The sequence below is a fragment of the Solanum lycopersicum genome, chromosome 4 (assembly GCF_036512215.1).
Source record: "Solanum lycopersicum chromosome 4, SLM_r2.1".
Taxonomy (NCBI): domain Eukaryota; kingdom Viridiplantae; phylum Streptophyta; class Magnoliopsida; order Solanales; family Solanaceae; genus Solanum; species Solanum lycopersicum.
The window spans coordinates 50,314,608-50,329,775 of NC_090803.1; the positions used below are offsets into that span (position 1 = coordinate 50,314,608).

Sequence of the window (15,168 nt, forward strand, 5' to 3'; positions counted from 1 at the left end):
TTCTAAGTTTTGATTTAATAATTTAAATTGGATATGTTTTAATTATGTTTCTAGGCTTAAACTGACTAAAATATGATGATTTATGGTCAAAACGACGTAACTTAGGGTTTAAAAGGAGTGGGAAAGGTCAAAAAGACCCAGGGAAGGTTGTTGTCGGGCCTCACGACTGCCAGGACTGACGTTTCGTCCTGCTTACGATGCCTAGTCGTTGGGTCCGTCGTGAGGGCCTATCCAATATGCCTTTACTAAAATGGGCATAACTTTTTACTCGGAGGTCTAATTTTAGCACAATTGGTGGATATGGAAATATAATTCAGTTATCTATTTGTGGGTAGGTAATGGGAGAACTAATTCATTTTGTGCTAAGTGTTATGATCATTTTAAGTTGACACAACTGCATTGCCTTTTAACTGGCTACAAATTTTCCATCTACGGTCAAACCTACGGACCGTTGGTCCGCCTACGAACCATGTTGGTCATCCATAGCTTTTGTAAGAGAGTGGTTGAAGGGAGTCTTGATCGACAGTTAGGAATTACGGACCGTCATTTGACCTACGGACCGTAAGTCCGTCCATCGTCCAAGACTTAAGGTCTGTTGTGCAAGACGGACCGTGGTTCAAGCTAAGGTCTGTTGATTCCACCATTGGCAGCACCTTCAGATTTTTATGAAAAACTAATTTTTGATCTGTTTTGGCTACGGGGTGTTATAACATCCCTCCAAAATGTGTTCAACAATCGTAGAACAAGTTGTACAGTTGTATTGGTAGATACGTAGATGGGGGATGCACTAGAAAGTCACTAATGTTGCTCCCTAGTTGTGTTAGTCTTTGGAACTTCTGATGATGACAACGGAACAAAAGATGGAAACGTATAATGAATACTATCCAGGTATACAAAGCGAGGTTGGAGCGTCCAAAGCCTATATTATAGGTTCCTCAACTATATTTTAGGGCATACATAAATCCAATCCAGGTCAAGGCTTCACGACTACTTGGTCTTCTCTTGTAATGACGACATAGGCCGATTAATCAATCAGAAAAAAATGAGTAAGCCAGCCTTCCACAAAGATGGGTTTATGAAAATCTCAGATTATAAGAAATACTAAGTAGACTACAATAACGGTTCATTACGTTAAGATGATTATAATGCTTGGATACAATGGGTAGACATTGTACCTTTTTTCAGTCAAGATAAACTTTGATGTCGATACCATTATCAATAAGGGACTGAACAACTACTCTAATTTTCCCTACGAATTTGTCCCTATCTCTAGGTGTATAAGAAGCATTGTATACATCAGCCTCTCTTGCCCTGTCGGACAAGATCTGTCCGACAGACAAGCATGCAGGAATATCACTTCGTGATTTCAGAACTGCCTTGATATCTTTGAAGTTTGTACCAACTACTGCAACCTGTTTGCATGTAACTCTATGGGTGATTGAGGCTGAAACAAAGCGCTTTGATATGAAAACATCAAGTGTAAACGGTTCCATGTAAGCTACAGTCCGTTGCTTGAAAGACACATGCTTGTTTGGGGTATTCAATTTTTTCCCTTCTGGTAAGTATATTGAAGACTATTGTCATAATCAACTAAATCTTCCACCCCGAAAAAACTTCTAGGTGCTAAAGTAGGTTGCCAAATGAAGCAACAAACTTATTCAAGGGATACTATTTCAAAAATATTTAGGTATATCTCTATAATAAGCTATAAATCCAAGTGCACATTAAGTTTGATTGTTCATCACACATATGTCAAGTGCAAAACCTAGAAAACATAAATGCAAGTAATCATATGCGTGGAACCACATAATATAGGAGATGAAGTGGAACTTTTATAATTTTTTAACACTAGCTGATGAATTAAACATTTTATCAGAACAATAGTGCGACAATGAAAAAATCAAAGCAATCACTTTACAATGTACATACACATCATGTGCTAACACACAGAAGCACCACACTGTGATACTTGAGTGCTAATCTTTTCTCCCTTTTCCATCCCTCATATTTCTCAAGAATACACGGAACAAAGGGGAATAGTGTTTGGTATAACAATAAGCCCATACATTCAAACAAAGGAGGAGGAAAACCACATTTTTAGTATAAGCTCAACCGTAAAACAGAGGCAATGAAACCACGAGTATAAAAACCTGTAAGCAGGCCTGGCATCAAGTGCTATATGGAGTCAACATTGTTTCACATTACTCTCTTTCTCACAAGTCATTCCTTATCATTCTTTTCCCAGACAAAAGAGTTATTCCTTATTTCAAGTGAAGGACAGGAATCACTTTGAGCTCGGAGCTCATACTGAGCCAAAAATGAACGAGGGATTCAGAACTTTAATGAACTTGTTTTGTTTCAAGTTTTGTGAAATATCCAATCTAAAAGCTTAAAAAGGATTTGTACTCCAATTCTACAATCTCTTCCCTCAACATAGTCCAAACCTATCTTTATGGGCAATCCAATACTCATTGGCTGCCCAGCTAAAGCGTACCAATTGTTCTCCATCCATAGTTACAGCAGAAACACATGTCTAAAGTGGGTTTCCAAGAATTAGGAAGCATTTCTATAAAGAAAATTCATGACCCATTATTTTATAAGTGTTCTTCATCACACCTAAATAGAAAAATCCTACTATAAATTAAAAAAGAAGAAGTTGGTGATCCATGAGGCATTTCGTCAAACAACAAGCAGAAATTCATCAATTAAGCCTTTCATCAACTCTAAGACTAACTTAGATACATTAAAATCATAATGAATTGAAGATAACACACACAGAAAAAGTTTTGTTAGAGTAGATTGCAGAGAAAAGAAGAACATTTATCACCTTTCACCCCTAAGTCACCGGTTTCTCTTGCTCTTGTTTTTTTCCTTTAAACATCAAATTCCATTCTTTCTTTGGTTGTGTATATAAATATGGGGCTAAATGCCCATTTGAAGTGGACCAACTACTTTTATAATCTGACAAAATGATCTCATATTTTGCTAACTCGCTCATGTTCATATCTTAACGGGCTCGATAAGTGAAATAGTCATTATAATAAACTTAATTATGCTTCATAGCAATGGTTTACATATTTATTATTTAAGTTGTCTCGTTTGTATAATTCACGAGTTTGTATAATTTACAGATTTGTATGATTCGCGGGTACGTTTGTGCAATTCAGTTATTTGTATAAACTAGAAACAAGAAATTTATACAAACACAAACATCTGAAACTATTAGTAGTTATAAAAATTAATGATACCCCATCAAAATTGATATTCTAGACTCAGCAGAATAGATGAAACAACCAACGGAGGTTGTCTTGATAGACAATTGACCGTACTTTACATTTACAAAAACAAACAAAACAATGTAACGCCAAACGCTACAAAGTCATCCTAATCACCTCAAGATCCTAACCAAAGGTTGTTCTAGACCAAACTCGACTGTTAGAAGATAATCGTGTTGATAAAATTATCATTCGAACACATTTACCAAGAATGTTGACCAAAGTCAAACATTAGTCAAACTATCAAAAATTTCTCTCCCAAGAACTCAAACTCACGTCAAATGCCTCAGACCCAAACCAACCATGCCACTAGCCCGAAATAGAGCTTTTGGAGCCAATGGAATTGACAGAAATCTCATACTACGTTAATTTCTCCAAATGTTAACCAAATGTAACTCTTTTACTTAAAACCTACAAGAAGGGGAAAACTCACAACTCACTCCGGACAAACATGTATCTATCCAAAATCACCACAAATACAACACAAAAGCTAATAGAAGGGGATTTTTTTTAACAATCACACAAAAGCACACAAAACACCAAGAGGATTATTATAGAGAAAAATTTCTATATACATGTGAATTACACAATATACATATATTTGTTGTATTAAATTCATGGAGAGAGGCGAGCGAGAGAGACAAAAACATGTGGATTCACTTGGATGAATTGCATCTTAAACAAATTACACCTAATTTTGACCCTATGAATCGAAGATATGTGTATGTGGAAATATTTAGACACACCAGATACATGTTTTCAAAGTCCAAAATTTGTTAAGATTTATAATATTATTAACTAATGTAAATCTAAATAATTAGCTCTTAAATTACTGAGATTTCTATAAATTCCCCACGTTTAAATATCAATTATGTTTACAAATGAAGAAACTTTATCAATTAAACTCGTCTTTTTAAATATTTAGACACACCAGATACATGTATTCAAAGTCCAAAATTTGTTAAGATTTATAATATTATTAACTAATGTAAATCTAAATAATTAGCTCTTAAATTAGTGAGATTTCTATAAATTCCCCACGTTTAAATATCAATTATAGTAGTACAATTTTTATGGTTTTGTTTATTGTCATTCAAACAATGGTACTTGCCACGGGTTCTCTTGTCGTGCATATTGTTTTTATACTATATAGGTATAGAAGTCTCTGTCAGCAATGATTTAATATATGTTAATTCTTTACATTAATTATTTATGAAACATAGATAAAATTTCGAGGAGTCAACCAAATATTAGTTTTATAAAAAAATATTTATATTAATTCTTTACAGTAATTATTTATGAAACATAGATAAAATTTTGAGGAGTCAATCAAATATTAGTTTTATAAAAAAATATTTATGTTAATTATTTACAGTAATTATTTATGAAAAATAGATAAAATTTTGAGGAGTCAATCAAATATTAGTTTTATAAAAAAAATATTTAAAGTTATTAATAATTGTGATTTATAATTTTTTTACATCATTTTCAAATTTTTACTCCACATGTTTCAATTTAAATGACACAAATAATATATTTATATGATTTAAAAATATTTTTAGTTGTTAATTATTGTGATTTATAGTGAATTTTATGTAATTTTTAAATAATATATTTTACTACCTTTGTCTCAATTTATGTGGTGGCACTGATAGATTTCGAGAGTCGGTCAATTTTTAAAAAATATTTTAAACATATTTGAGTAGTTAATTATTGTGACTGATAACACCTTTTAAATATACAATCAGATATTTCAAGTTGTTAGTTATTATGATTTAGGATAAGATAATTTTCAAATAACATAATTAAAAGTAAACTAAGATAAATAAATTAAAATGGATAAAATATTAAAGTGGGTCCTACACCTTTAGCTAGAAGCACATTGCTGAAGTAGACACGTGGTCATGAGTTACGTGCTTGTAGACTCTTCTACTATATGAAATTAACTAGGTAATTTACTCTTTGCGCGATCATAATTGACTTTATTTAGTTTTAGAACGATTCTCAACTAATATCCAATAATAGAAATAACTTAAAAGTCATTGCAATATTTTTGAACTTATATGTAAAAATTTGAAATTGTCACATATCTTAAGAAGCTATAATAAATGATTGAAAAATACCATTATTAGATCAATTCTACCTTCTAATACTTGTGGTTTTGGATGGTCAAAATTTATTTTCTTTATATAATGTCTTCTCGATATTGCATGATCTATTGTAAAATAATTAAGAATTAAGATACAAGTCCTCATATCCCATTCCGGGATATGTAAGGAAAATGATAGAGAAGAAATAATTTCCTAATTTAGGGGGGTGGGGGGAGGTTTAAGAAGAGACAAATAAATTGCTTATGTTAAAAGTTTATTAAGAATTGAAGAAATCAAGATGGAGTTGTGTGGTCGAATTTTTATTTGAACTAATACTTGCATGAGGAAGATATGGAAGATTGCGATATGGAGTCGGTCACTCTGAAGTGCAAGGGTCCACAATTTTTGTCCCTTGATGTCCCATGGCTAGCTAAGAGGAGGTCATCGCTTGCTTATAGAGATCAACATTTGCAAGGCTAGCTACTGCAAAAGCGATGAGATCATCACATTTTACTAGGTGCTTTCATGATCTCATCATCATATACAGTAGCTAGCCTTGCAAAGTTACAATCTACATAAACAAGTGACAACCTCCTCTCAGGTAGCACTAGGGCATCAAAGAACAAAAATTATGCCATCTTGCACTTTATGGTAAAGAGCCTCGTATCGTAATTCCCCATATCTTCCTGATGCAAAAACTTCAAAGTTTTAAGAAGAGTGAGACAAAAGTTTATTTTTGAGTGTTTATTGAAGAAGAAAGAGTTAGACAAAGGACTATTATATAGTTTCTAGGACAGTGAAAGAGTGTCCATGGATAGCATATCATATTACTTATAAGGAATATTTATATAAATGATATCGCTCAAAGATATAAAAAATTAAGGAATGTTAATTTAAATAATGGCGGTTAAACATATCAAAGATTAATTTAAATATGCCAGTCAAAGATATCAAGAATAATTTAAATAATATCAGTCAAAGATATCAAAGATTAAGGAATGTTATTTAAATAATGTCGGTTAAATATATCAAAGATTAATTTAAATATTGACCGTCAAAGATATCAAAGATTAAGGAATGCTAATTTAAATGATGCCGGTCAAAGATATCAATGATCAAGAAATATTAATTTAAATAATGTTGGTCAAAGATTTCAAAAATTGTCAACATGGAACCATTCAATAGTTATAATTTAAATAATATAATATTTTCTTACACGTGGCCATATTTTCACACACTTTCATTTACACGTGCCAATATTTTTCACGCACCTTTATTTACACATGCCAATTTTTCATGTCTTTGACATCCACTGTGATCACATCATCGGCTTATTGGATTTGAGTAAGCCCCCTTACTTACATAGGACTCCAGTTTTAGGATTTGTTAGTAGTGACATTCTGAGGTGTAGTGGATTTTGTCCCGACATCTATTTACAGCAGCGACTTAATAAATCGATAGTCTTGGTCAATTTTTCCGTATCCAGTTTCAAATGTTTTCTTTAGAACTTCATATATAATATTCAATATTTTTAGATAGCATTAAGTTTTATTTAAATATTTTCAAACAATTTCAATTTTAATGCTAATGTATGTTTGAGTTAGCCCTCTCCTTAATTGTTATCCAAGACAATGGTTCACTTCGGACCAACAAGAGTTCTGGAGTGTCAATCACGTCCAGCTTGTAAACTCAGGGTGTGACTAATTTGGATTGGATCAGCCTGTTGATGGTTATTATGTTTCACGATGGATGCTGGTAGTGTATCTTTGTTAAGTTAATTTTGTAGTGGGATCTTGTTCTGATTAGGTTATTGGTATAGTTCCTCCAAGTATTTTCATTTGCCTTCACTTCTTTTGTCCTGTTTTCTTTTCTCTACTTGCTTATATTGTGCATTACCTAGTTCTTAGTTGCTTGTAACATATACTCTTTCCTTACCTTCTATACTTTTTATAATCCTTGGAGTTCATTCAACGTATGACTTTTGAGTACCATTTCTTTAGTACTCTTACTACACTTCTGCACCCCACAAATAATAGTATAAGTTCTCGTCGTTGACATTTTCCTCATAACCAACATCTTTGGCTCAAAGACTTAAGTGAGCTCTTGACGTTCAAAGTTTCCATTCTACTTCGCTTTTAACTAGAATGTTTTTTTATTTTGTATAGTATTGAGATGTTTTTTCTTAATTTACATTGTACTCTTGATGTAATTAGTAGCTTGACTACTGACCTATACCAGATTTTGGGGTGTAATATGTATTTTTTTCTCTCTCTTCTTTTTATGATTTCTGTATTTGTTATCCTTCTTTTACATTCTGCTCTTCTACGTGGTATCTCGTCACCTTGGGTTCTGGACTATGAGTTCACCTTATCTACTGCTGGGATATTGATAGATGCTATCACGATATAAGATTTTAAGTCATGATAAATTTGTATCAGAGCCTAAGTTCACCAGAGACATCTATAATTTATATTTGGGTGGCTATACATGTCACATCCGGGGAGCACACCCTAGAAGTAACATGTCGTACTTGACCTCTCAGTGGTCTTATACAAACCATAGTTATCATTCATCGCATTGTCATAAGTAAATTTAGCGGAAAATTTACAACTTTCTTAGCACATCATATGCTAGAACATTACTTCATATATATATATATATATATATATATATATATATATATATATATATATATATATATATATATATATATATATATATATAGAATATCATCATACATAGTTAAAAACTCTATTCTCTTTTTGACATCCTAGACTCAACATCATAAGAGTACTTTAGGGACACAACCCTTATAATATAATACATAAGTACAATATTAAAAGACTTTACAGTAAAGACACAACTTAGGAAATCCTTGAACTTAAGGATTCCTTTGCTTGAGCTTGAGAATCATATATCAAGCTCCTCAATCATAGAGACATCTTTTAAGAATTCATAACCTACAATTTGTGTATAAAGTAGAGAAGAATGGAGTTAGTACAAGAATTCACTAAGTATATCAACCATGCAAAAACATGCATTTAAAAGAGACATTTTACTTGAAATCATATTTCATGCCTTTTGTGAAATCTTCATTAAATCTTGATACAATAGCACTTATACAATTCACATACTTCATATAGTCATATTAAATAGTCATATAACATATAAAATAATGCAATACATTTAAGACACAATTGATGTCACATTACAGTAACCTACTTTCTCTTTACAGTAAGCCACATCAACTTGCAAATATACTAGCTTCACTTCACATCAATGCATTATAAGACCTTACTGACAATCCTACTCTAAGTCTGTATTGCAATGTATATGTGAAGACCCATAACCTCATCACTTAATATATGCATTTTATCACAAAAAGTAAACAAATACTACAAAGTTATGCATAAGTAACATTTACATAAACACATGCATTAGAACACCTTCCTAGGACTTCCTTCAATAGGAACTTGTGCAATGCATAGGTGAAGTCCCACACCCCTACCTACACTAAGCAACTACCCTTAGGTTATCCTAGTTAGGGTCCTTACTTTACTTCCATTGTCTATTTTACTTTAGGAAAACTATAGCCTTAAACGACACTAAGATTATGGGTGTTAAATTGAATTCGGTGTTGTAGATCCTTACACCAATAAAAGTTGTTCTTACCTATCCAAGGTAGAACATTAACACATACCAGCATACTAGTGAAGTCACTTGTTAGATCCTATGTGACAAACATAGCTATGGAACTAAGATAAATATATATAACCCTCTACATGCTCATTGGCATTGGAGCCTCATCTCATGAGAAACCATGGGTGGATCTTCCTCAAGGAAAGTCAACTTCTCATGTGGAACCATAGGTGAATGTTCCTCCAAGGGAAGTCAACACCTTATGAGAACCCAATGGTGAATCTTCTTCCAAGGGAAGCCAACACCTCTCATTGTCAAGTTTACTCGGTGCTAAGATAAGTTCTCTTTTTATCAAATATTCTTTAATAACTTTAACTTATAAAATTAGGCTTAGGAGGGTCATCTCTTCATATGCTTTTCTCATAGGTCATAGATGAGAATTCATTCACCTATGTTATATGAGAAACCCTTTCACATGGACATAACATATGTAAGCACCTATCTAGTTTTAGGGTACACTTGAGCACACCTTTCAAGACCCCTCTATTGACTAGATTATTATACATGTGTCTATATACATGTGAGTAACCCTTTCACATAACATGTTTAGACCACACATGTTCATAACATAATCATATATTCATAATCGGAAAAATGGGAAACCAAACCTAGGCATATATGTGCAATGTATAGACAAGGTCCCATACCCTTTCCCATACTAGTACACCTATCAAGTCATCCTAGTTAATGGAATACATAAGATGCTTCACATACATATACCTTACATGCATAGTAGTAGAGATTTAGTAAATATGAGATCAACCTTTCATTAGACACTATGAACCTTTATTACATTGTTAACATGCATAATGTCTGAGTGTGTGTGTACATTGGTAAACATGTTCATATAATGGCTATCAATCAAAACATTGAGGAATCCACCCTCTTAAGACCACAATGCACAACCAAGAATAGACCACACAACACAATTTAGCATAGCAGGCAAGCTAACTTCATATCACACTTTAAGACTCATAACATTAGCTATTCACGCATTCACATAGGGATACATGGGTAGGGGTCATCAATCCTTAACACTCCATTAATGGCAGCACCTACACATGATCTTAACATAACCATTTATATTCTTATAACACTAGCTACATAACATAGATTCACAACTGGAATAGAAGACTAGGCACAACTTACACATAGTGTGATCATCATAACCATACACTCTTATATTCATCAATTTACCTTCAAGGCCACAGTCAACACACACACACACACACACACACACACACATATATATATATAGTGACAATAAAATAAACACCACCATCATAAGTGGATCCAGACCACACAATGCCAGAGAAGACTTCATCAAATACAATAATATTGAAAAGTAAAGAGAAAGAGCCCTTCTTACCATTTCATCAACCTTTGATCATCATTGATCAATACACCTTTTTCATCATCAATACATTATAGGACAATATCTAAATATACACTTAACATAACAAAATCATACCTAAATGTCTACAAGATCAAGATACAAACATTGGCACTAAACAATCAATTCAACAGAGAGTAGAGAAAATAGGCAATCCTACTAATTCCCTAAAGAAATGTTAATCAATCCTATTATATCAATAATATACATGTTAGGAAGTATTTAAATGGATCATTACTCAAAAGCAATCATGCTTCATCTAACCTAAAATTGAGATCACATCACATACATAGCATTATCAATCAATAGACTAGAATAACCTAGATCATTTCATAACAAAACTTCTTTACTTTGGTCATACAAGATTCATACCCATAATTCAACCATGATATTAACCTAACACAATATTTACAATCATCTTAACATAATCGAATTCCACATTCATACATTATAAGGTCAATGTTACAGTGAACACATAGAGACATAGGTTGGTCTTATTCCAATCTTCATATATTGATCCACATGGATCATTAATAAATAATTCACCATCAATATACATAAAAAACAGTAGACATAAGTAATTCAACGTAATAGAATCACAAATGCACCAATAACAAGCCACGATCACAATTCCCACACATAGGCTAAATCGGGTTTAGGAAGGGACATGAGTTCACAATGCAATTGGATTGAAATTAACGTTAAAACCAATATTATAATCAATTCATCGTTATTAAGCCTTTAAAACATTTTGAGAAAGAACCCATGACTAGATTGAAGAACAATAAGTTTGATCTCTTTTGAAAAGAGAAGGACTCTCTAGAGGGAAGATTAACTAGAGATGAAGGATCACCATACCTTTATCTATAAGAAAACATCTAAAACTTAATGAATAATCATTGGGAATCCAAGCTCCAAGCTGTTCTTGAGCTTCACCTTTAATGGAGGTTTCTAGAGAGAATTGGTTTTGGAGGGAAAGTCTAATTTGTGTAGAATGGACTGGGAATAGGTTTTTCACATTTTTGATCACTAAAATACACCAAAATAATAATCAAATAAACCAAGTAGGGTTAGGTTAGAAAGGTGGGGTGAATTTTTCATTCACTTCTTAAGTAAAATAGCCGCAGTCATGTAGTTGCAGGCAACCATCGACAGCCACAAACGTCTGGGCGTCGACTGGACCATGGGGCGTCCTGCTGCTCCGTCGGTTGTGACTGCAACTCCTTCTTTGAGACAGAAGGATCACCAATCCAAATGTTGAGATACGCCTCCCATCGACGGGGCGTCAATTGGGAAATGGGGCGTCAACTTGGCTTGTCGATTGACACTACCAAGGCAGTGTCTCGACAACCTTCGGGCCTTTTTTGAGGGCATCTTGCAGGGCCCTTGAGAAGTCGTACCTGGACGTTTCCAATGTAAATATGAATATTAAAAATTCAAGGACCTTCCACATCAGTTTCACCCAAAATAATTACACGTAACACGTCCAAACCTACTAGGCACCATCAATACACACACATACATGTCTCAAGGGCTAACTTTCGAACGTCTTGGATGTTTGACCTCTAAACTTCATGAAACTCATAAAAATACCTAAAAACATCATTTTTAATCATATAAGGACCTCATAAGATCATGACACACAAATAAGCACATAAAAACATATGAGCCATCTCGACGGGTTGTGTTTGATAGGAAATGTCATGAATGTGGCGTGTAGATCCCCTTTGCTAAAATATTTATTTGATGTCATCTTCTTTGGAAGTAGGGTCAACATGTTTAATCCTCTAGGGCTTCGCCCAGTCATTTAGGGGTGGTCCCAGGGTGTTAGAGATGGTCCCTTGTCTGGTAGAGGTAGTCAGGGAAGCTTATTACATTGTTCACCTAAACCTTAGCCTATATATGTTGCTATGATTGTGGTGAGATTGACCATTGGTCTAGATAGTTCACGAGTTGTGATTCAGTAATTAAAACATTGTCATGTGTTACTCCTTCGACTAGGGTTGTTGGGGCATGTTATTCTTGTGGAGAGATGGGTCATTGGTATAGAGAGTTCCCGCTATGGGATCATTTTTTGCCATATTTTATTGCTTGACATTGTTGGGTTTTCTTGTTGAGTATAAGATTTCGCTTGAGTTATAGCTATACTATCACTCCCTAGTTGGTATTTTTTACATGTTACTCTGGTGCGTCTGTCTTAGGTCAATACCATAACACCTCGTAAATTGATAGACTAAACTAGAGATTTCATGAAGGTTTTAAAGTTTGACGTAAGGGTTAGAATCGTAAAATTACTTTCCATACTTAGAATGAAGATTTTAGGGATAGGGAATCAAGGTACAACCACCCAACGGCCAACCAAGGGTCTTTGAGGGGGACCCAATATAGTCTGTAAAATTTGCCCCAAAAGGGGCCACCTAAGATTGTGACTCACATACCGTCTGTGGACCTGCACCTCATGGGAAAGGGTTGTCACTCAATACTCCAAAAAGTAGACCCTCAGACCACAATCTACGATTAAATAACATGGACTTCGGATGCACTCACGGCCCATGGGTCAAGATTTCGTAGGTTGGGGTAGTTTGTTCTTAAGTTTGTTTAAGTGAGGGGTTAGGAGAAGGTTCTAGAATTAATTAGTTATTAAGTAGGGTCATCTTCTTAGTAATTATACTACCTATATAAACCTAAAAGACCTCTAAAATAAGTCAAACAAATCATTCTTATCAGAACCCAAAGCAAACCCAATTTCCTACAAAGAAATTCTCTTTAGAAAGTGAAGAAGAAGAAGGGTTCAAGCTAGGTCAAGTCCCTAATATTTCAAGCTTTATTGGGAAATACATCTAAGGTGTATTAGCTTATTTATCCATGAATTCTTCTATCTATGGAGTCCCCTAGGATTTCCTAATTTTAAGAAGATTGTGTGGCCATTACAATGTATCTATAGGGACTTAAATTTGTGTGGCTATTACAATGTATCTATAGCCACGAAATTTAAGTTATGAATATAAAATTCATAGCAATTACCTCATAATAGCCACACAAATTTTTCTTTCGTATCTATCTACTAATTTGTAAATTTTCTTAGCCATGAAATAGCTATTGTCAAAGCCAATTCTTCATTTTTGCTACGATTATTAATATCCGAGGCAAAATTGACTAAATATCTAAAACTTTGTTACAACAATAAAATTTTGTAACTGATAATAAGTTTTTGTCACGACATAAAAGTTTTTGTAGTAATAATAACCTTTTAGACACAATAAACTACGTGAGACGAAATATTGTAGCTAAATAAATATTTTTGCTTCAAATTATAAAAAAAATTGTGACAATAGTTAAATGATGTAGCCACGTCTTTTCTGCTATGCTAAAACTTCGAAGTGAATAGTAGATTTTTGCCACGAGTTGAAATTTATTGTAGTTATTGTAGCATTTTATCCATAATAAATTATTTGACACAAAATATGGTATCTAAATAAATATTAGTGCTTCAAATACAAATACTTGTGGCAATGTTAAATGATATAAAAAGTCGTTGTAATAATAGTCTTCATAGCTTTAATTATTTCATAAAACATATTATAACCACAAAATTAATATATTGATAAATTTCATGCTTACTATTATTTTTTAGCACGAGTTGAAATGTCGTTATAGCAATACTAATCTAGTGTAATTATGTGTGTTAATTGTTTAATCCGATTCAATTTTAAACTCTACTTATATTCAAATATAATTTCACTAAATAAGTGACTATATCTTGTAAATTTGGATTAACTAATTATATCGAATTTAAACATTATTTCAATTTTCATTGAAACTTCATCTTGATTATGTGCTTTTAAAATTGTTGTTTGACTTAAACTTGTTTTTATCAAAATAATATGTTTAACAATATAATACTGTTAGAAGTATTAATTGTTAGAATCAATTGAATTTTATAGCTTGCAAATTTTAAATATAACTTATGCTAATAAATAAGTGATTACATTTACTTCAATTAACTAATTTTATCAATTTTTTCGCAAACCTTCAATAAGTTTCTGTCAAACTTTATCCTGACCAAGTGCTTTAGAATTATTATCACACACACACCTGAGGTGAAGATTCATTTACGAAGTAAAATTTATAGATTTGTTTACCTTTTTTTTTCTTGCATTTTTTTTTGTATCTGTCAAATTTTTTAGTTGGTGATATGTATAAATAAATATGTATTCTTCTTGAAATACTATATATACACACTCTCGTCTATAATTAGTTCGTAATGATCTTTTATGCTAAAAAACTTCATCACTTTTACAGGTATATCAATGGAGTTAAAGCATATAAATGACAAAAACCGTGTAAATCATGCTATGGTTCAGTTGAACGTTGTGGAAGGAGAAATATTGCGAACACGAGGGCCTATTAGTGCTCCATGTGAAACCACTTTGAGTCTTAACCCAAAGTTGAGGGACTGTTTCGAGCCCTTCCTCGAATGATGAAGCTGAAAAAGTGGATGAGACTCTTTACAGGAGATTGGTTGGCTGTCTCATATATCTTACTGCAACTAGACCCAACATTTTATATGCTTCTTAGTTGTTTTCAACATTTTTAAGTTAGTTGATGTTTTATAGGAGTTGGGATGCAATTTTAAGAGTTTAATTTGTTCATCGTACAATCATGTGCAATGTATGTTATGCGAAATTCGAGATAATACAAGAAAATATAA

At 32.9% G+C, this 15,168-nt stretch overlaps 1 protein-coding gene and 1 non-coding gene across 2 annotated transcripts; both read right to left on the reverse strand.

Annotated features, from left to right (window-relative positions):
* Positions 1 to 1,181: 1,181 nt before the first annotated feature.
* On the reverse strand, positions 1,182 to 1,493 carry LOC112941309 (uncharacterized). Its single transcript, XM_026030494.1, has one exon. It carries the CDS (start codon positions 1,491 to 1,493, stop codon positions 1,182 to 1,184), a length of 312 nt encoding a protein of 103 aa, XP_025886279.1.
* Positions 1,494 to 2,432: 939 nt separating this feature from the next.
* On the reverse strand, positions 2,433 to 2,538 carry LOC112941438 (small nucleolar RNA snoR103). Its single transcript, XR_003246721.1, has one exon. It is a non-coding gene; the product is annotated as a small nucleolar RNA snoR103 (small nucleolar RNA).
* Between the last annotated feature and the right edge of the window lie 12,630 nt (positions 2,539 to 15,168).

Excerpts from the sequence above, each read along its gene's own strand:
- LOC112941309 (XM_026030494.1), bottom strand. The coding sequence starts at position 1,493 with ATGGAACCGTTTACACTTGATGTTTTCATATCAAAGCGCTTTGTTTCA.